At 34.2% G+C, this 21,942-nt stretch overlaps 1 protein-coding gene across 2 annotated transcripts in view; it reads right to left on the bottom strand.

Moving 5' to 3' along the window:
* LOC111504033 (uncharacterized) overlaps positions 1-21,942 on the bottom strand; it is a 31,003-nt gene that overhangs the window by 2,841 nt on the left and 6,220 nt on the right. Inside the window, exons 3-6 of one of the 2 annotated variants that reach the window (XM_074179946.1) lie at positions 15,327-15,496; positions 12,814-13,034; positions 7,443-7,579; positions 4,407-4,868 (exon numbers count right to left, since the gene is read on the bottom strand). In XM_074179946.1, coding sequence (XP_074036047.1) covers positions 4,558-4,868; positions 7,443-7,579; positions 12,814-13,034; positions 15,327-15,496 — 839 coding nt within the window. In that variant the 3' untranslated portion in view covers positions 4,407-4,557. Of the gene's footprint in view, positions 1-4,406; positions 4,869-7,442; positions 7,580-12,813; positions 13,035-15,326; positions 15,497-21,942 lie in introns of those variants that run through there. The other variant, XM_074179947.1, reaches the window with a different exon arrangement.

Raw genomic sequence — 21,942 nt, 5'->3', positions numbered from 1 at the left:
TAACAAAATTGTAAACAAAATATCATATTTTCACAATAAATGCTGAAAATGTTGTCCATTACATTCTAAACACTTTGAAATGTTTTTTTGTACGCGACTTGTGGTTGCTTTTTCAATTTCCTGGGGATCCAGATCTTCAATACTCCGCACTATTCGCCGTCGCAATTCTTCTTTGGTAGGCACTGGAGTACTGTATACCCTTTCTTCTAAAACACCCCATAAAAAAGTCAAGTGGCGTGAGATCGGGTGATCTCGGTGGCCAATCCCACGGCCCTAAACGCCTAAACCAACGATCGTCGAAGAGTTCGTCAAGTTTCCTGCAAACTTCCTGGGTGGAATGAGCTGGCGCTCCGTCCAGTTGAAACCACGAATTCCTATATTCCTCTAAAGGCAAATTTTCAAGAAAATCGATTACAGTCGTCCTTAATATTTAGAGATATCTCTCTGCATTCAGTGTGTCTTCATAAATAAAAAAGCTAATTTTATTGTTCTTCAGAATACAGAAAACATTCAGGTAAAATTTTTCTTGAAAACCCGTTTCTTTTGTAACATGAGGATTATGATCAGCCCAAAAATGTTTATGCCTTCTATTGAAAATAACATCCCTCGTAAATTTTGATTCGTCGCTCCAAATTATTTTTGACAAAAATTCCCGATCTTCCAGTGTATGAATCAAAAGGGATTCACAAAAATTCATTCTACGTTCGAAGTCTTCTGCTTTCAGAGCTTGAACTTTGGTAAATTTATACGGATGCATTCCGTGATTTTTCAAAATTCGTTGTACTGAAGCATGTTATACACCTAAATCTTTTTCTGCACTGCGAATGGAAGCTTCTGGATATGCATAAAAATATGCCAAAACGTTTCAACAGTATTGTCCTCATTTGAAGTAACAGGTTTTGGTAATGTTGAAGGCGCTTTTAACATGGAGCCATAGTTGAGGAAATTATTTTGTAATCTTACAAACTTCCTCTCGTTCATCGGTGTTAATTCAGGATACATTTGGTTGAATTTTCTACAAGTTCTGGCAATGATTTGATCACACTGTCCGTGTATAATAAATAATTTCATAAGAACTTCGTTTGAATAATCAATATTTGCATTCATTTTTGGCGATTTTTTGAAACACCACCAATAACCATTTATCAATTACTTATAAAAGTCACCAAACTGTCATAAGATTGATATTTCCACGGCTACCTAGAAATCAAATTCTTTAAAAATTATTTTTTGTACAACTGTTATTAAAAATCTCTTTTATAGAAACACTTCAATCAGAACACCTGTAGTTGTAACATATGCCTTGTAATCCAAAGATCGTGTGTTCAAACCCCATGGACCCTATAATTTTTTTTTTATTAGCAGTAACGTTATACAAACAAATTTGTATGATACATTTGTTAAAAGTGATTTTATTTTGCTCGTGAGTTTGCTCCACTTGCTGACGCTCGTTTTGCAATAATCCCCACTCACAAAATAAAATGCCACTTTCAACACTTGTAGGTAAAACGCCATTTTTCCACAAAAACGGCTTTATTAAGAAAACTTGACGATTTATCGAGTAATATACAGGGGGTTTCATTTGAAAAAATGAACTTTCAACTACTTTTATGCACAATGGAAATAATAGTAATTTTAACACGCCCTGTATGATATGGAGTCGATTTCTCGGTGTTATTTGAATATTTCGAGTTTGTCCAAACTATCATCAAAATATCAACTTTTCATGAATTGAGAGTACTGATGTACTTAATTTCAATTAAGGCTATGTTTTGGACCATATTCAGCACAATTTATTTTTTATCTCGAAAACAGATAGAGATAGGTATAGGACATTATTAACAAAAAAATATTAAAATACCAGAGCTTTGCGTTTTCCAGAAACGTCTAACCTACTATCGACCGTGAGTCACGCTGTATAGTATATAATAAATATTGATTACTTTGAGTGCCTGATCCTCTGAAATTTTTATTAATTTCATGCAACGAGAAGTGCACAAATATGTATTTCAGACATAATTATATTGTTTTGTGAAATTAATATTTTCGAACCACCTTATTTAGCTTTCCTAGATCAAGTTTAGCGGAATTCACGTAATAACTTTTAAAGAGAAAATATCCTAGAAATCTTGTCTTCCTTCTACGTCTTTAGTATTTTTTGCTTGCCATTGGCACATATTGTTATGTTTATTTTTATAAGGAAACTTCCAGACTTGAAGATAAATTTAACCATCACCTTTGTGAAACAGTTCATTCTATCGTTACAGATTATCAAACAATCATTACTCTCGATAAAGTAAAACATAATAACGTGAGTTATCCACCGTTTTGCAGAATAAAAGTATATTATTAAACGAGAGAACTATGACATTACTCGTGATAATGAAGTTTGACGACGCGAGTGCGGTAAATCATTCGATATGAGTAATGACCATTTTTTGCGAGTAGAATACTACACTTTTTCTAAGACTTATAACATAGTTTTATAAAACAAGATTTAATAGTGAGGCATATCCCGAATCAGAATAATAATGTTAAGGGAAAGTTTTTGGCTTTCTACTACTCCATCTTAATACAAAAAAATGTGGAAATTTTCCAAAGAAAGGAAGGAAGTAATCAATTTGAAAATAAGTAACTCTATACATGGATGCGTAGATCATGCAAAGAAGCAACTTTCAGACACAAACTGGAAGAAAGCCCTCCTAAAACAGCTACTTTCATATAAACATTGAATTACACAAAAGAATTTTTTTTTCTTCGAAACAAATACTTTTATATGAACACTGAATTATACAGAAGATTCTTTTCTCTACTCAGTTTGTATTCCAAACATTCGTTATGGAATAAAATCAGATATTATTCACAGAAATGCACAAATGCACAAATTGCACTTACATGGAAGATTCCCAAAATTAATCACTCCTGAAAATATAACCCCTTCAATTCAATAATGTTAAATTTAACAAGAAGTAATAATAAAATAATTCATATTTTCATTTTGGATTTGAGGAAGATACTCATTCACATGAGTTCTACTTTAAATGAATGTGAATGATATCTGATTTTTATTCCACAACGAATGTTTGAAATACAAACTGAGTAGAGAAGAGTATCTTCTGTATAATTCAGTGTTCATATAGAAGTATTTGTTTCGAAAAGAAATTTTCTTTCGTGTAATTCAATGTTTATATGAAAGTAGCTGTTTCAGGAGGACTTTCTTTCAGTTTGTGTCTGAAAGTTACTTCTTTGCATGATCTACACATCCATGTAAAGAGTTACTTATTTTAAAATTGATTACTTCCTTCCTTTCCTTGGAAGATTCCCTCACCCTTGTTTTTTGTATCAAGATGGAGTAGTAGAAAGCCAAAAACTTTCTTTCCCAAAAAATATATTTTTTTTTGCTTAAAGTAATTGTATCTTCTTCATCATTTTGCATGATTTCATTGTCTATAGATGTTTTGGTTTTATTATTCAAAAGGAGTTGGGTGTTATAATATTCCTTTTTTGTTTGTCTGTTGATCTTATTTATATAATCTTTGTTCCTATTTTCTGATTCTATTGAATAATTTGACAATCTTTTCTTAAATCAATAAGTTCACAAGACCATTGGTTATCCAAAGTTTACGGTTTTGAGTATTCTTAGATAAATATTCACTAGATCAGAAAGTAAAAGCACGTAGAAGCTGACATTCGACCAAAGTAGGTCAGATGTCAATCTTGCTGAAGTGCCCATCAATAAGTTGACGACCGCTCCGCGTGTGGGGAAGATCTCAACTCAGTGCACTCAACTCGGGAGGGGGCATGATGGGAGGAGATAAATATTTTGTAGCTGAATCACCAATTTGTTAAAAATATGATAGAACTAACCGAAACTTAATGAAAATCCATTATAACGTATTAAAAAAAAAAAAAAAACTTCAAGTACCGCGGTTTTGTAAACTTTCAAGTCTCACACTAATTTTTTGGTGTAGTGTATTGTTGAAATGATTATAACTTTTCTGTACATCATTTGATAAAAATACCCTATGCCATGTTTCAAACTGTAATAGATTATTCAATAGATAGTGGAGAATATTAGCTAAATGTTTAATTCTTTTTATTTAAGGTGTATGGTCAGACATTACATACAAAATAAAAATTATACTATAGTACATTATAGAAATCTACCTAAATATTTACAATAAATATTTAAAACTAACCTATATATTATTATATACACATAATTTAAATGTAAAAAAAGGTATTAGATATGAAATATTCTATTCTTATTTCCAATTGAAAATAAAAGTATTAGAACTTGATTGGGAAATGAAATCATTTTTCTGATTACCCTGATGAAAAAAGTACACACTAATATATACATGAGATCTTAAAATAATATCATTGCCAATTTTCATTGTTATGAAAAAGTTTTTAAATATCATGAAACATATATTGGGGACCTTTTCAAAAAACTAGTTGGTAAAAACCTGACATAAAAAAATTAGTTTTTGATTACCCATCATATTACCATGTATAAATAACTTAAACGTTTAAAAAAATAACCTCCTCTTTTTACTAAGCAACGGTATCATAATTTTCCAAATTGAATATTTCATCATATTCCTTAATGACTAGTTGTATTTTGTCACAAGCCAGTTGAACATCTTCAGCGGTAATTTCATGATATAAGACAAACCGTACACAATCAAACTTCAACGATGAGCACCTCACAGAAGCACGTACACTATCAGTATCTAAAACTGTCTGTAGTCTACGCTGTAATTCTTTGATGTCAACCTTGTTACGATCTACGTACATCAACAAAATGTTTGTTTGCACTTTTGCTCGATCCACTTTGAAAATATTTGACTTCATTTGATGTATTGCTGAAAAAGTATGTTCATTATTGATTTTTGTGGCTTTGGTTTTATTATCAATCCAATATAGATTTTGAAAAGCATTTAGACATTACATATACTTACAAAAGCTGTGGTTAATAAGCACTGCCTTCAAATTCTTGAAGAAACAGTTTAAAAATGGATTACTATTGTTTTGATGACTCATTTTTTATTGCAAAGATGTCGAAACTATTTTCTGGTTTTGCTTTAGATATAAATCTTTCAGATCAAGAATATCAAGTCCACAAAATAGTTTTGACACAGTCCATTCCAGTTACATTTATTTTTATTGACAAAAGTTTAACATTGATATGTCTAATATTTACTCACACTTTAGTTAATAAGCATTACCTCCTATGTAATTTGTTAGTACTACCCCAACTTCCAGAAGGATAATAACATCATTTCATCACTTCCAATCTAACTTATGTGACAGAGAGAATAAGTTATAAAAATAGGAGAAGACTTTTGGACTATTGTATTTTGGACTATCTGGTGTAGAACAAATCCAAAACAAGCATTGAACACACACATCAGAACTAGGAGATGAAATATAATGATTCATTTACTATATATTTCTTTTCCTGATGATGCCAACTTGGTTGATGAAAAGCGAGTCAAGAATTGTGTAGTCATTATGGTGTGTGGGGGCAGTGTTTGTTTTAGAAATTAAACAACTCTTAACATCAAGTGGAGTTATCCAGACTCCCGGACCTTTTTAAAATTGAATATTATTGCATATCAACTGTATTGATAAGATGCTTGAAAAACACTATGTACAAGTGGAATATAAGAATTATTTTTTATTAAAAGTTCAAGTAATCTGAAAGATGATAACATGAAAGATAGTATCAAAGATAGTGATAAGAAGTACATTCTATTCAAAATTCTTCTATTTGTTCAAATTTGGTTTCTATTTTGGATATAAGTATGAAAGATTGTTGACTTTCTTATTAGTCAGTGGGCTATGGAATTTCATTGACTTTAGGTCGATGATGGTCACTATCTTGCACCGATGAGTGGCTAATGAGCCCGAAACTGGTCTGCAAGTGTGCCCGTTCCAAAATTGAAGGTCAACTCGTTTAGTTGTATTGCCAATTGCATATGCAGGAAATTTTTCGTGAAGATTCCTGCACTGATGCCTGTCGGATATAATCCAACGCCCTTCGTGGTATTAGCCAGGGGAGTAGTTGTTTTCTGATAGGCGTCAGTCCATTTGACCTACTGTGTAGGTATATTCAAGACTGGCTTGAACGTTTAAAGTTCATTTCTTCAGATTTAAAAATTGTTGAGTTCAGTAGAAAACAACAGGGTTTTAAAAGCCTTTGAGTGTCTGGAAATAACCTAAGGTAAACAATGTGTCAAGTAACAAAGACCAACACTGAATAGGATACGATAAGATAAGAGACTAGATATGAGACCTGGGTTTCTTATTTATATTTATACTTGTACAGAATATTGTCTAAGAGGAAAACTTATTGATATAGTTATATATATAATCCTTGAGGAAATACCAGTTTAAAATTATCATTTGAAATTACCATTGGAAGGAGAAACTAAGCACGGATTGTTTCATTTGTGCTAAACTTGATGAATCTATATTACGAGATTTTAGGTCACATCTTTCTTCCAATTCCCAAAAAAACAATGCAGCCTCATGGTCATAATGCTTTTTTCCTTCTATCTTTTTATTAAACATTTTCCAACAATCTTGTTCTTGTATAGATTATTTGTTGGATGTTTGATATATATTTTTGATATAGTTTGGGATGCCAATAAATTGCTCGCCACCTGGAAATTGGTGTCTCAAATTTGTAAAAAAAATGAAGAACTGTTTTCTTGATGCATTGTCTGCAGCTAAGATCACCAATATACAGTCCTATTCAATTTCTGCTTGGCTTATGTAGTTTTTCGGTGCTTACATTTTTTATTCGTTTTATAAACATTTCAGATCGTTTATGTGATGAATTATTTGAAATATGAACGATTCACTTCATTGCACAGATACAGCCGTGACTCAATGTAGCCTCTCACATTCGCAAAACCTCAATTGTTTATGAAAACTATGTTGCCATGGTGCTTTGTGTTCTCAGAACAACCTGGAATTCTAAAACACATTCTACTTGACGAGACCTTTCAAATGATGTATCACGCATGGTATGTTGCTATTCAAATGTCATTGAGCGTAAACATGTGTTTTTGAAAAAAATAACCCTGTTTTTTTAAAAAGAAAATTAACGCCGCCATTAGGAGCTATGCACTTTGAATGACCTGACATTTTTGGATAATATTTTACTCGATGAAACCTTTCAAATGATGTATTGCACATGGTATGTTGGAAAGGAAGATCTGAGAGCATGCGGAAGTGAAGCTACAAATGGTTCGCGTGCATGAAAATGTTTCCCCCTGAAAACCTTTAATTATGGGCTGCGGGGATTTTTGTTATTTCTAGTTTGAGAATTATTCTATAAAGGGGAAGCCCTTCCTAGACAAAATTAATTTTGTACTGAAGCTTTAGTTTTGAACTCATGCATTAGAGAAAAATTCAATAAAATAGTTTACCTTTTGCTATTTTGAATGCATGGTCATGATCGATCCTCAACCTATCAATCATCGTATCTAATGCAACTAATCCAGCTGCAGCCAAAACACCAGCTTGCCTCCAACCGCCTCCTAATACCTTTCTTATTCGCCGGGATCTGAAAATTACAGTATGAGTTAAACTTTCGGGTTTTATGGAAGGTCCAGTTCTTTTCTCAATCTATGTGATGATACATTAGGTAGTTTTACATTATATGCTGATGACACAACTATCATCTGGAACAGACCCAACATCGAACATTGAAGATTTAAAAAGTGTGTTGGGGAAGATATGGGAAAAGTATTCAACTGGTATTAAAAGAATTGTTATTTGTTTGATACTAAAAAAACAATTTACTGAAATTCAAGTGCTCTTTACAAAATTTGAAAATTAATTCCGAAATAATAAAAAATAAAGCCTCTGCAAATTCTTTAGGAATCTATATTGTCAATGAACTTAAATTCCATAAACTCAACAAAATATTTGAATAAGTTGTCTTCTGGTTGCTATGCAGTTGAGAAGATATCGATAGAATTATGGTATTCTACAGCTGAAATAGTGTATTACTGTGTATTTCAAACTGACTTGGGTATGTAATTTCATTTTGAGGTAGTTGTAGCAACTATCCGTACAGCAACATATTTAAATTGCTTCAAAACACATGTGTAAAGCTAAATATAACGAGCCTTCTAGGCAACTCTTTAAATATCATAAAATATCAACTCCAGAATCACAATATATCTTAGAAACGGTATTGATTATAAAGAAACATTTAGCCAGGTTTGACTCCTATTGAACATTCTACAATACTCGCCAAAACAGTGATTTTAAACTTCCTCTGCCTTCTAGAACCTTGATTAAAAACTCGTTTATTTAAAATGACCATCAAAATCAAGAACATAGAATCCCTTATGGATTTCAAAAAAGCAGCGCAGAACCTTTTAGTGGAAAAAGCCTATCATAATTTTGAAGAATACTTTGAAGATTTCTTCTGATACATTCACTATTTTAATCTGTTACTTTTGTTATCAAATATTTTTATACAGTTTAAGACTTGCTGAAAAATGAGAATTAGGACATCCTATGTTTTTATGCCACTTGTATTTGTAACTAACGTTACTAGTTTCGTCCTACAAGGACATTTTCAAACGAATACAATAATCTGAAATAATAATATATACCTATACCACCACAGCTGGTAATAACTGGTCAATTTGGTCATTTAGTAGGTTACATCCGCAATGCTTATGTTGATGAATTTCCAAGGATTCCAAATAATTGAATTTTCAACCCTTGTCTGCATAGTGCAAAATTTCCGTATCGTTTAGATTCGGGAACTTGTGGTTGCGTTCCAAAGAATGGTTTGAAAACGTTGAATCATTTATACCTTGTTTGAAGTACCTTTCTTGTTCTTTTACCAACATATGTTGAAGTTATAAATTTCTTGATTTCTGATTGTTTGGTCTAGGGGTATATTAATCTGTACGTAAATTTGAGGCTTTGTTTTTTGACTAGTTTCTGGATTGTGTCTGCGTAGAAACCATTATTCTGTCGTATCTGTATAATTGTTTCAACTTCCTTATCTAAATTGTTAGCAGACAAAGGTAACGAGAATGCTGTGTGTAACATTGAATTGAAGGCCGCTACTTTTTGATTGTCGGGATGAAAAGCATCACTTGGGGTTGTGATGTCTGCATAGCCCGGTTTTCTGAATTTGAGTTCATGTATTCAGGAAACCGAGCTATACAGACATTACAATTCCAAGTGATTCTTTCCATTCCAATAGTCATGAATTAGCAGCCTACAATTCAATGTTACACAGAACATTCTCGTTACTTTTGTCTGCTAACAATCTAGATAGCGAAATTAAAACAATTATACAGATAGGACAGAATAATGGTTTCAACTCAGACACAATCCAGAAGTTACTTAGAAAACAAAGCCTCAAATTTACGTACAGATTAATATACCCCCACATCAAACAATTAGATATCAAGAAATTTGTAACTTTAAAATATTTTGGTAAAAGAACAGTTGTGGAGTTTTTCAGAAAAAACATTATGAAAGTGGCATTCAGGCCACTAGTTTCCATTTTAATACCACAGATAAAGTGGACATGATGGAGATATCTGGAATTCATAAGCTTAAGTGTCCGGAGTGTAATAGTGTTTATGTAGGACAATGTGGCCGAAATTTCTTATATGTGTATATGTGGTTGCATTCCTTGGAATGTAATCACAAGTTTTCAAATCTTAACGATAAGGAAATTTTGCACTATGCAGACAAGGGTTGGGAACTCAATTATTTGGAATTCTCAGAAATTTACAAACATAAGCTTTGCGGAGAATTCTCGTTATCTTTGTCTGCTAACAATCTGGAAATTGAAACGATTATACAAATAGCAAAGAATAATAGTTTCAATGCAGACACAATCCAGAAGTTAGTTAGAAAACAAAGCCTCCTTTTTATGTACAGATTAATATATCCCCATATCTAACAAAACATTATAAAATATTCAGAGGGATTAATTCTATAGCAAACATCTCTTTTTCCATCCAAGAGTTCAGAAATGAACTGCGGCTGTCTATCACAAACTTCAGATGCCACATATTTCCTCAAAAACATCTAGAGGCAACATATCAGGTGATTTAGTGGGCTCTTCTGAATGACCACGCCTGCGCCTGTGTACCGGTTCGGATCACTGACAAACCCAAATAAGTTTTCATCTGATGTTATATTTCACAAAGACGAGGTACCTCAATTACGTCTGACTGGTGGCTAGATGATATTATCAAAACCAGTGTAGAGCCTGAAGAAAAGGATCTCCATCAGTCCTTAAAGGTGGTAGAAGAGTACCTGCCTTAGGTTTGGTTTTCGACAGTGAATGAGGTGATAACAAATTTGTCACCGATTTAAAATCCTATCAACAAATTGCTCACATAAATGCCCTAAAGATCATTTCACTCCTGGGGTAACACAAGCATAAACCAATACATGGTGTCTTCTTCAACAACATTGTAGACCTCGGCTTTTAAAGTACCTGACCTTTGCTTTCCTCAGGTCAAGTGGGTTGAAGTCAGAAACTTATCAGACCTGCCAGGATGTTGTCTACAATAGTCACGTGATGAGTATAGAGACTCCTGACACCCGCTTTAGTATAACCTATGCCAGTGTTGCGTTATATTCCCAGGAAAAATTAATCCATTATGAAAAACGAGACAAGCTGAATTCATTGAACTATAAACTCCTCTCTCTCAGGCCCATACAAGCTAATAAGCCAGATGTAATTCTTCTTGATTATCAGAGCAGACAATATTTGTCGTAGAGTTTTAGAAAACTCTGTTAAGGTGCAGGAGGCTGCCATATTTGTTTCATTGCGTCTACTAAGAGCACACTCTGACTCTATGATAACACACAGGCACATTTCAAATTTTTTGTTCTTAGAACAAGTTTTTCTACTTCACTCAACCACTATAGAAAAAAAGGCTACAGAATACAAGCCATACACAGGTGTCTTATTCTAGACCATGGAAGTTCACTTTTGATTTTTTTATTCAATTCCAAAGAAACCCCATTATTAGATGAAATTTCAGATATCTCATTTGGTCCGAAAAGTTTGGGTATGAAAAATGATGGTTGTGGTTATTATAATCTGACATTTAGCTCACGCCTTTTAATAACAATTTCAAGTATATTGATCCCAAAACGACAATATTTATTTTCTGTATACAAACACAAGTGTAATTTTAAAATTCTGAGAATATTAATAGAATATTTCCATGCTTATTAATGACATACGTGAAATATGTAAATAAGCTTTAGTCTGCATTATTCTGCTCATTCATGTTGATAATTTCCCAATATTATTGTTTGTTATTAAAGAGATATTATCAACAAGTTCATCGAATGTTGGAAAATTACATAATCAAAACAAATTACCAACATTGAACTCAATCAACAATGACCCTTGCAACATTGGGTATTCAATAGATTTTTTATTATTGTGTTTAAAAGAAATGCTATAAATAATATTCATATAATATGGAAAATCACCATTGATATTTTCCGTTTCCGGAGAGAGAACCTGAAAATCGGCTACCAAGCCCAAAGAAGGCAGCAGGCGCGTAAAGGAGGGTTACAAATAAGGCAGCAAGCGCGCGTGTTAATAAAAAAAATACTTTTTTCAAATGAACAAATACATGTAAAGTGAGTTCGAATTATATCAAGGAGGTTACGTACATCGCCATCTGCCCGCGAATAGATCAAGCAATAATGTCGATAATTCTGAGTCTTAATAGTAGCCAGCGAAATATGAATATTCACCTTATTTTTTGAACAGACCTCGTAATTTTTCAAATTCACTTCTGTCCTGACTATAGTGATTTGTGCCAAAAATAGTTGTGAATATTTTGATTCATTAAAAGTTTGGGTCTGATAATCCCGCGTCGGCAATTGTGTTTTGTTTCTTGACATGTAATTTTTTATCGCTGATTCATTTTCCATAGAATTTGAAGGTAATATTTTAAACTAGTTTACGGAAGTGTTATATTTCAATAAATGTTAGATGAATTTTGAGAAAAAATAAAACGTTATCAGTGATTTTTTGATGAAGTTGGAGGTGATGATGGTTTAATTGACGATTAATCATACTTTGAGAAGAAATTTTTGGAGAAAACAGCTATAGCAGATGATATAAAACAAGATGGAGACATGTCTGATGATGAAACTGTCAAACAGTCACAATAGATTTGAATTTCATTATTCATTAGGCAGGATGAAACAATTTGAGTGAAAGAAATGTTGACAAACTTTGTACTATTATGATGAAAATAGCTGGAAGCAATACTAAATATCTTACGCATCCAACAGGAAAATTCCTTGACTTTGGGAGAATGTTGTTAAAGAACCTACATCTATGCTCACTGAAAAAGTGTGTCGATCACAACTAACAAATGTCAATAAAAAAAGTTGCAGATATGACTCACATTAACACTTACACACACACTCACAAATTCGTATGTCTGACAAATGCCCAAATGCTGTATCCCAACTGTTCAGATGATATTTGATTTTTATGAAATGATATCAAACATAGTTCTTTTCGTCGAAAATGTATTTTCAGTTATTTTTTGTGTAAAAATGTCTTATCAAACACTTTAGTTTGTAAGATGATATATATCTTTTTTTTTTGAAAACAAAAATGATTAACTAATGATAGTTGCTTATTGGCAAAGTTTTTTAATTAACATATACAATGCCATACTTAGGGACGGGCATATGAGACCCCGCATCAATGCTGACTATTTGAGTGGGAATAGTGGAGGGTAACTAAGATAGAAATTCAAAACTCACTTAGTGATAAAGTCAGTACTACCAGCCAAAACAGCTCCAACAGGACATCCCAGTCCTTTACTCAGGCAGAAACAGACAGTATCGACATCTCTGACTACTCTTCGCGGAGTTACTTTCAAGAAAACTGCTGCGTTCATCAATCTTGCGCCATCCATATGAACTGGTATGTTATGTTCGGCGGCAATACTGCTCACTTTTTCCAGCCAATCCAATGGTAACGCCTGAATAATATATATTTTGTTAGGGTGTTTTGGCATTTTCCGTCATTCCACCTTAACTTAAATGCAAATTGATAAATTTGATAGCGAAATTAATTTTAATCTTCAAGTATCAGATATTGTGGAAAAAAGTCTCAAAATGCTGAGTTTTGTGTTGAGAATTTCTACCGATTTTTCAATTCAAACAAAAAAGATTTTATATTGTGCTTTCGTAAGATCCATTCTTGAATATTGTTCAGTTATATGGGACCCATACTATAACGTAAATATCGATTTAATTCAGAATGTTCAAAAGAAATTCTTAAGGAATTGTGCTTTTCACTTTGGTATTCAACGAAATGAATAAGAGTACAGTCAAATCTTAACCAAGTTAAATATAAAATCATTGGAAGATAGGAGAATTTCTATGAACTTGAGTTTCCTCTTCAAATTAATAAATAGTGAGATAAACTGCCCAGAACTACTTCAACTAATAACTTTTCATATCAAACAAAAAGATACGAGAAATCCTGACATTTTTCATATACATTTTTTCCATACCAATTATGCTTTGAACAGTCTGATGCCTCGTATTTTGAAGCTGGGAAATCAATATCATAATAACTTAGATCTGTTTAATGTATCACTTCAGTTCTTTAAAAATCAATTGAAAAGGCTATAGCGTTTTCGAAGCTTTTCTTCACCTTACCATTTTCTTTGTAAGTACCAGATTTGTTTCATATTTTTTCTTGTAAGTACCAGAATTGTTTCATCTTTTAGTAATATAGTCACAAGACATATGGATTTATTAATATTTTGTATTTCACACTTTGCTAAATGTTTTGTAAAATTGTAAATTGTAATGTAGACATTAGACATGATCATTCAAAAATACTTTGTAGTTCTTCACACTTTGTTTTTGTAAATTGGCTTTGCCGTTGAATAAATAAATAATCAATGATTCAGTGACGATACGATAATGGTAACAATAAGATATTTGAAGAAAAGAGTTGATATATTGTTATTAGTTTTGATAAGTCGTGATAACAACTTTTACCAAAGATATTGAAAATAAAAAACATAAAGACAACATTAATTTTAAACTTGTTGAAGCAATGGCAAGAAAAGTAATTATATATTTTTTCAATACGAGCATTGGATTTGTTTCCCAAGTTTCCGAAAAAAACGCAGCACCCATGGGCTCATTATGTTTTTCCCCTCATCTTCTTCATGACTCTCATTCCAACACTCTTGCTCCCTAGACTAGTTTGTACAGGCCCCTCGCTGGATGTATGTCATATTCTTCTGGACATTTGGGCTGTCCATACATTGTCTCTTGTCTCTGTCCCTTTGTTGCATTGTATTTTGTTTAGGTGTCCTCTCAATGGACAATGTTCAGTGATTAGCCCTGCAGTTATTGTTCTTTTTTGAAGCAGTATTTCAGTTCTCTTCTCAAACGGTCCCTTTATTAAGATTTTCTCATGTATGTTTTCTAAGTAGTCATTATGTTTCCTAAAGACCCATTTTGTTTCCTATCAAAGATTCAGCTAGCCTCACAGCTGGTTCAGAGCCTTATAAAAAGTTGATGATCCATGTCAGGTACACCCAATAACTTTTGAGTGTATTGGCACCTAGTATATAGTCAATCTATTCTTGTTCGCCAGATTTCCTCAGTTCTTCACGGCAAGCCCATACCAGTCTCGAATGTCACTTTCGAATTCCGCCATTTTGTAGTAGTTGAAGATATTGACTTCATATTCTAGGGTTGTGAAGTATTCGTCAGGAGCTTCAAAATGATGTGTCACAAGACCTCCCTTTCCATTTAATTTTTTTCCCAGATGTCGCTCAGTCGCCATCTTGAGAGTTTCATCTGTCATGTTAGGAATCACACGTTAAAAGGTAAGGCCTCGTTAATCCTTAGCTCGCACAAGTTTCGACTTCTGAGGGTTGTCGTTCGTAGGGGTGCGACAGCTGGTTAACGGAAAAACAGATTTTAAATAGATAAACAGAATAAAGTATTCATGTATTAATTTCATTATCCCAAATTTCAATTTTTTGACTTGACCCGTTCAAAAAATAAAAGGGGGGGACATTAAAGAAATGCACTTTATAATCAACCTATAAAAAAAAATAAAAAATTCTAGAGGCAGTAATTTTTCATGTAGTTTCAAGGTTGGCAATTCTTGTGGCACTCCGCTACTGAATCAAATATCTTTACGAATATCCTTATTTTTTTTTTAAATATTTCCATAAGAATTGAAAATATTTTCCAAAAAAGTTTGCATTCCTATTCTTTATTTTCTAAACACTACTTACTTTTCCTCCACATAAATTATGAGTATTCTCAACAATAATTAGAGAAGTTATAGGTTCGTGCATATCTGGATTTTTTCTTATTTTTTCCCTCAGCTCATCAAGGCTAAAAGTTCCATCATCTTTGTTCTTGACGGGAGCAGTTTGAACTCCTGCAATTTGAGCTGTGCCACCTGTAATATAAATTAAGACTGAACTGTATAGTGATAATAATATGAAGTTACTAGATAGGATAATTTGAAACTTTGCATTACATTTACAGAAAAAAAAACAACCCCGTCTCTTTTTTTAGCAATATGTTAGATTGCTAAACTTATTATAAGAAAATAGTGGTGAATCATTGTTGTTCAAGAATATTAATTATCATTTGAGTTATAATTAATGAAATCTAATTGAGCAACAGTTTCATTGCAATACAAAATTATCATGCTTTATCTTTGAATGTATTACATGGTTTTAATTTAGCTAATATCATTTTGAAATAAGTTTAAATATGATGTTGGCTAATACTGAACTCAATAAAAACGCACATGAATGAAGTATACTTGATTAAAAACTGAAATATCCGAGTTCAAGGGTAGAAGTGACGTAATATATAATATTCAGTTCAAACCAGTAGTATTATCGATTTCCATTCGTTTGTCATTCAATGCTTGGCTGCCCATCTGTTAAATATTACTGGAGTTTTATCCCAACACAAAACCATTATTTCAACACACACGTGTTTCGATCACCAAGTTATCATCTTCAAGAGGAAGATTGAACTATATCTACATACAATGTTGTCCTTATTTATACCATATATACATCTGCTAGGTACTTGCGTCTCAAGTGTCTTAAATTAGTTTTACAATGTGTCCTTATGTAAATCTGATAATTAAAATATTATTTCAACAAGCTATATAGTATACTATATCCCGTGGGTTGGGCTACCTATCGGGCGCGTCTCCAGGTGGCGGATAGGGGAACGGCTAGAGGACTGGGGGTCCTGTCCGAGAAGCCAATGTGGCCTTACGGACGGGGTCGCCGGACTCCTGGTCAGTGGCAGAAATAAGTAGGGTGAGGGGAGTCAAAACTACCCAAAAGCCTTTGCGAAACAGGCCACCGTGGACCAGCCTACCCAAGCTAAGGTGTAAGGAATCGTGCTGACAGCTGAATGGCCGCAGGGTGATATGCGGGGCTCTGCCATAGTGACCAACTCTTCCACTGCTACTCGTAGGAACACATATGAATGATACAAACACAAAAACAGACACAAAAAAAACAAAAACCAATCCCGAGGCTGGACAGAAATGCCCACCTCAATATATGGCGGTGGCTGGGGATGAACAGAAATGTCCACCCCAATCTACCACTTGGAATGAGGCTGGACATGGCAGATCACCTCGTGATATAATACAAAGGCCAAGGCGTAAGCGCATTTGCGGCGCCGAGGCCAAAAGGAGAAAGAGAGCGATAGAGGCAGGAGCAACAGCAACTATAAGTTCGCCCTCCTCCTCCCCACTCCAACTCCAACAGCAAGGGCACTTCCTGCGGCGGGCGCCAAAAGCTCCGTCTTGAATAAAGGCAATGAACCGGCTGTCCATGCAGGAAAGCGCCCTTACTTGAGCACCTCCACGGAGGGAATACCAAGAAGGTTGAAGAAGCCGCGCAACGACAGTAATGTCGCTGCACCTTCCAAATCCTTCACGAAGGCCGCCGTGAGACACCTCACGGTTGCCAAAGAGAGGGTGTGTTCGGCGAGTCTTGGCCTTCACCTGCCGATATAAAGGAGATGTCTCCTAGTGACCAGTCCACCTTCCTGAAAAGGACAGAATGGACGATGACCTAGGAGGACAACTCCTCAGGTGGATGTACAATGGGTCACATGTGGCCTAAGTGGTGTGGGTCTACACTCACCCTCCCTCTCTACAGATACAATATACTATATATTATAATAGTATAGTATATTACATAGTATACTAGTATAGTATAATACCATTTATAGTATACTATATAGCTCGTTGCAATAATATTTCAACTTCAGATTAACCTGACCATTACATAAGGACACATTGTAAAAAAAAATTTAAGACATTTAAGATGCAGGTACCTAGCAGAGGTATCTATGGTATAAATACGGATAACACTGTACGCTTATTTAGTTTAATCTTCCTCTTGAAGAGCTGTTGACGAATTTGAAGGTATTTCAGGCAACTTGAAATTAAAAAAACATACTAGATCGATGATTGGTAATTATCTTTGGTGTGCTGTATATAATTTTCCAGAAGAGCAATTCTGATAACGTCGACTGAATATCACATGTAAATATATAGATCATATAGAGAGAGACATGTAAATATATACAAAAAGTTATGATAAGTTCACTTTTTCAATATGATAATTTGTAGGCCATTCAAGTCATAATTGGACACTACTGGTTAGTACCAGTAAGATCAACCATTGAGGTCTTTGTGACGCGTTCCAATTAGTGATAACATAATTAAAAACCAAAACAAAAATGATCCGATTGGTTGATGGTAATGCTCATAGTAGCAGAAAAGCTGTTACAGAGTTCCACTTGAGACATACTCACAATGAACACAATGTAAATGATCTTGGTATCCAAACAAATTTTCTGAATAAGTTCAGTTTTAACCCAGAAACTAGATGATCCAGATCCAAAAAACGCACCTTTCCCAATCACCAGAAATGCAATAATCTTCTCTACACGCATTTCACTAACCACACAGAAGAGTATTGCAGTTCTGGTGATTGGGACAGGTGTTTGTTTTGGATTTATTCTACGTCAGAGGTTCCAGTTTTACCTTTCATCAGTTGATCTAGGTCCAGTATAATTAAATGAAAATATGTATCAACATCCCATGTGCACAATTATACGTCAAATACAATAATATCTTACACACTGCTAGCTGCTGCTAGCCAGATAAGCTTCAAGAGTTCTTATTAATATAAAAAACAATCGAAGTTTCAAAAGATAACTTTTTGGTTTAACTATGAGCACCAAATTAATTTAGATTCGAAACTATTTTATGTCTGTTAGAAAATATGTTTTTCTATTAACTAGCTGTCGCCACTTTATCGATTATCGAGGTCTTACCTTTCAGCGCACAAATCAGTTTCTAATATGAAGGAAGATACAACTGTTCTATGTCTTTTTCTTCAAATATCTGCTTGCATGAATCACGCGATTTCGCCTTGTTAAATTTTCCTGGCCAATACTTTAATGGATTTGCCAGAGGTATCAATAAATAAATATTTCGAAATAAAATCTCAAAATATTCATCTCTCGTAACTATCTATACCGCAGGTTCTGGTAAATGCCTGCCAGAAAACAACTACTTCCCCGGCTAATACCACGTTGAATATTGAATTATATTCGACAGACTTTTATGCAACGTACCTAACTGGGGTTAGTCTCGCAGATATTTCTAGTACGTATGTATCTCTCTTCGATACAGTCTTCAAACTTATTTCGATTTCTGTAAGAGTATTAATACACTTGGGGCTTTGTTCAGGACATGAAGCAGTTAACAATCTTTATTTTAGACCAGATGTTCTCAAACTTATTTTGTCTACCGCCCACTTCGAGAATTAATTATTTTCTAGCGCCCCCCAATTTTTTTTACTTTACTAAGTACATCTTAAGAATCACAATGGCAGTCATTATTTTAATAATTAAATTATGCGTGTCATGTGAAAATAAGACTTTTTGATGAGGGTAATGTAAAACACCATTTTGTAATATTAGGAAAACTTTTATTCATGTTATTAAAACAAACATTTTAATTTGAATTTTAAAACTAATCTAATGTGAAGGATGAATTTGATGATTTTTAACAAGTTTGTTGATATCAGGCTCGAATTAACTCAAAAACAGCCGTAAGTCACCGCGATCGGTAATCTGCAACCGATTGTTCTTTTTTAGTTAGCAACGTTGCCACAGCACTAAATTTACGTTCACACAAATACGATGACGGGAATGCTATCAAAAATCGTTGAACGATGGACCACAATCCAGGGATTGCGGGATTGGCTTTTGTAGCCAAAATTCTTGGTATCCATTTTTGAATATTATTTTTATTTTCTCGTTCGTTATCAGTTCTATGAGTTCTTCTTCCAGCTGGGGTGATCCTTCTGTGTTGACATTTGAAAAAAGATCCAACACTCAGTCCGGTATTTCCAATTTCAAAATGTCCTGGAATCGTTCTGCGAAATTACTGTGGAGGTTCTCCAAATGTTGGCAGTAAACAAGCAAGTCGTCGTTGTTGAAAGATACTGCTGACAAATTAGGGAAATTGCGAAATTCACGTCTGCCGATATTATTCTTGTATAAGAGCAATATGGCTACAAAAGCAGCAAATGACATTTTTTTTTAATCAAATTCAAGTCGTCACCTTGAAGTTGGAGATTGACATCATTAAATAATTTATACAGGTCTGTCAAGTTAGCAATATCATTCTTTGAAGTGATGAGATTGTCGTGCAATTCTTTGTCTTTGTTTTCTAAGAACTCTATTACAGAGTCAAATAGATTGTAAAATCGAGCCAGACAGTTACCTCTTGATAACCAACGCACTTCTGTGTGAAATAGCAATCGGTTGAAATCTTCATCATTAGCAACACAAAGCTGATAAAATAATCTGACCTGTTTCGGATTTTATTGACTGCTTTGATGATATATTGCAGTGATTGAGAGAGAATCTCACTCAAATTTTTCGTAACCAAATGTTGCATATAAATGACGCAATGTACAACGAGCACATCTGGAATTTTATTTTTTAAGTATGCTATGAAGCCTTTGTGACGTCCTGTCATAGCCGGAGCGCCATCCATAGAAGCTGATATAATATTCTTCAGTGAAATTTCTTTCTCATCACAAAGTTTTTCCATTGTATCATATATGGTTTCTCCTTTTGTATCCGTCTCTAAATTTCTGGCAAATAGTAGTTCTTGATATATTTTCTCATTTTTAATAAACCTCACGTATGCCAACGTGTTGGTAAAAAGTGAATTGAGAATTTTGAAGTCTTCAGTATTCAGTGTTAGGAATCACATGTTAAAAGGTAAAACCTCGTTAGTCCTTAGCTCCCACAAGTTTCTCAACTTCCGAGAGTTGTCGTTCGTATGGGGGCGATAGCTGATTAACGAAAAAACAGATTTTAAACAGTTTTCAGCCATCTCATAAATTCGTCTTTGCACGGGACTATTGCTCAAAGGGATTTTTCGGATAATATCTGCCGCTGGTTTATGGAGCACAGTAGTTATTACTTCTTTTATGGCCGGTAAAATTAAATCCTCTCCAATAGTGTGAGGTTTACCTGTTTGAGCAATTAGCAAGGAGATATTGTAGGAAGCTCGGAGTCCGTCGTCGTCTTGCTTAAAAGCCGCTGAAAAAAGTTTTGACTTTGTCTTTTTTATCTGAATGCATTTTATTCAAATGATCTTGTAGCCTTGAGAGTTTAATCGCTTCATTCGAAAATGTTTTTTGACAAAGAAGGCACATAGGCGAAGATGGATTTGTGGGATTTTCAATAAATCCATATTTTATATATTCCGCGCTATATTGCCGTTTCTTCTTTTTTGCTTGCATAATTTTGTCTTCAAAAATGCCGAAGTAAAGAATCGAGTATTGAAAACTTGCTAATGACACCACTCACAGTATTCATCACCGCACATACAGCACTTAACGTAGCTAGTCGCTAACTAAACTCACTTGTTTTCGTAATATCGTCGAATGACATTACTGGCTGGATGGCGCGTGCGCTTTTATATGAGGCAGCGGGCGGGACTAGTACTTTCGAGAATGGAGACTAGAAACTTCTCGCTTCGCATTGAAGCTTACCGCCATCTATTGTACAGTTTGACAACTATCGGACAGGAAATAGTTACTGTCTAGTCCCCTAGATAGCGTTACACGAGAAAACGCTCGTTAAGCGTAAAGGAGCAGTAGTTTGTGTTAAAAGCAAAAAAACATTTTTAAATTAGCCATCACCCCCCTAAACCGCTTCAACGCCTCCTAATCTTCTCTGTGCCCTTTACTGCCCCCCTATAGGCCTCCAGCGCCCATAAGAGGGCGTTACCGCCCACTTTCAGAAATACTATTTTAGACGAAGGTTTCATACATGCAGTCGAGCCGCGTTAAAATTAATCAAGTACCAAGCACACTGCTGTTTGGGTCGGATTTTTCTTGCCCTGATGAGAGGTAATATTCCGAAACCGGTCTGTAGGTGATCTACTCGAATAATTTCAGCATGGTCCTGCTGCTGGATGAACGAGAAACATATGCGAGACTAAATAGTACGTATACATCTCTCCTCGATACAGTCTTCAGACACATATCAATAAAGTTGTTATTCTGAAAGTTCGAAACTTGTCGCAGAATAGCACCTTATTCGGCATGATAAAGATGATCAATGAAGATTTCAACCACAAATTTTTAGAGAAATATAGATTTTGATATATGTTTTAAACCAGGTGGGTTCTCATTTGATATTTTGAAAAGGTGTCAAGTGTAGTAAGGGGGTCAGTTTGTCAACCAACATTGTCAAGAGATCAGCAGGTGAAACCGTTCTTCAAGGTTCTCTGCTCGATTTGTCATATTGACTCTCCAGCTATTA

The sequence above is a fragment of the Leptinotarsa decemlineata genome, unplaced genomic scaffold, assembly GCF_025532065.1.
Source record: "Leptinotarsa decemlineata unplaced genomic scaffold, Ldec_3_MD MMD2_tig00026282_RagTag_RagTag, whole genome shotgun sequence".
Classification (NCBI taxonomy): Eukaryota; Metazoa; Arthropoda; class Insecta; order Coleoptera; family Chrysomelidae; genus Leptinotarsa; species Leptinotarsa decemlineata.
The sequence above is the reverse complement of the archived record's forward strand: the minus strand, read 5'-3'. Positions and strand labels throughout refer to the sequence as shown.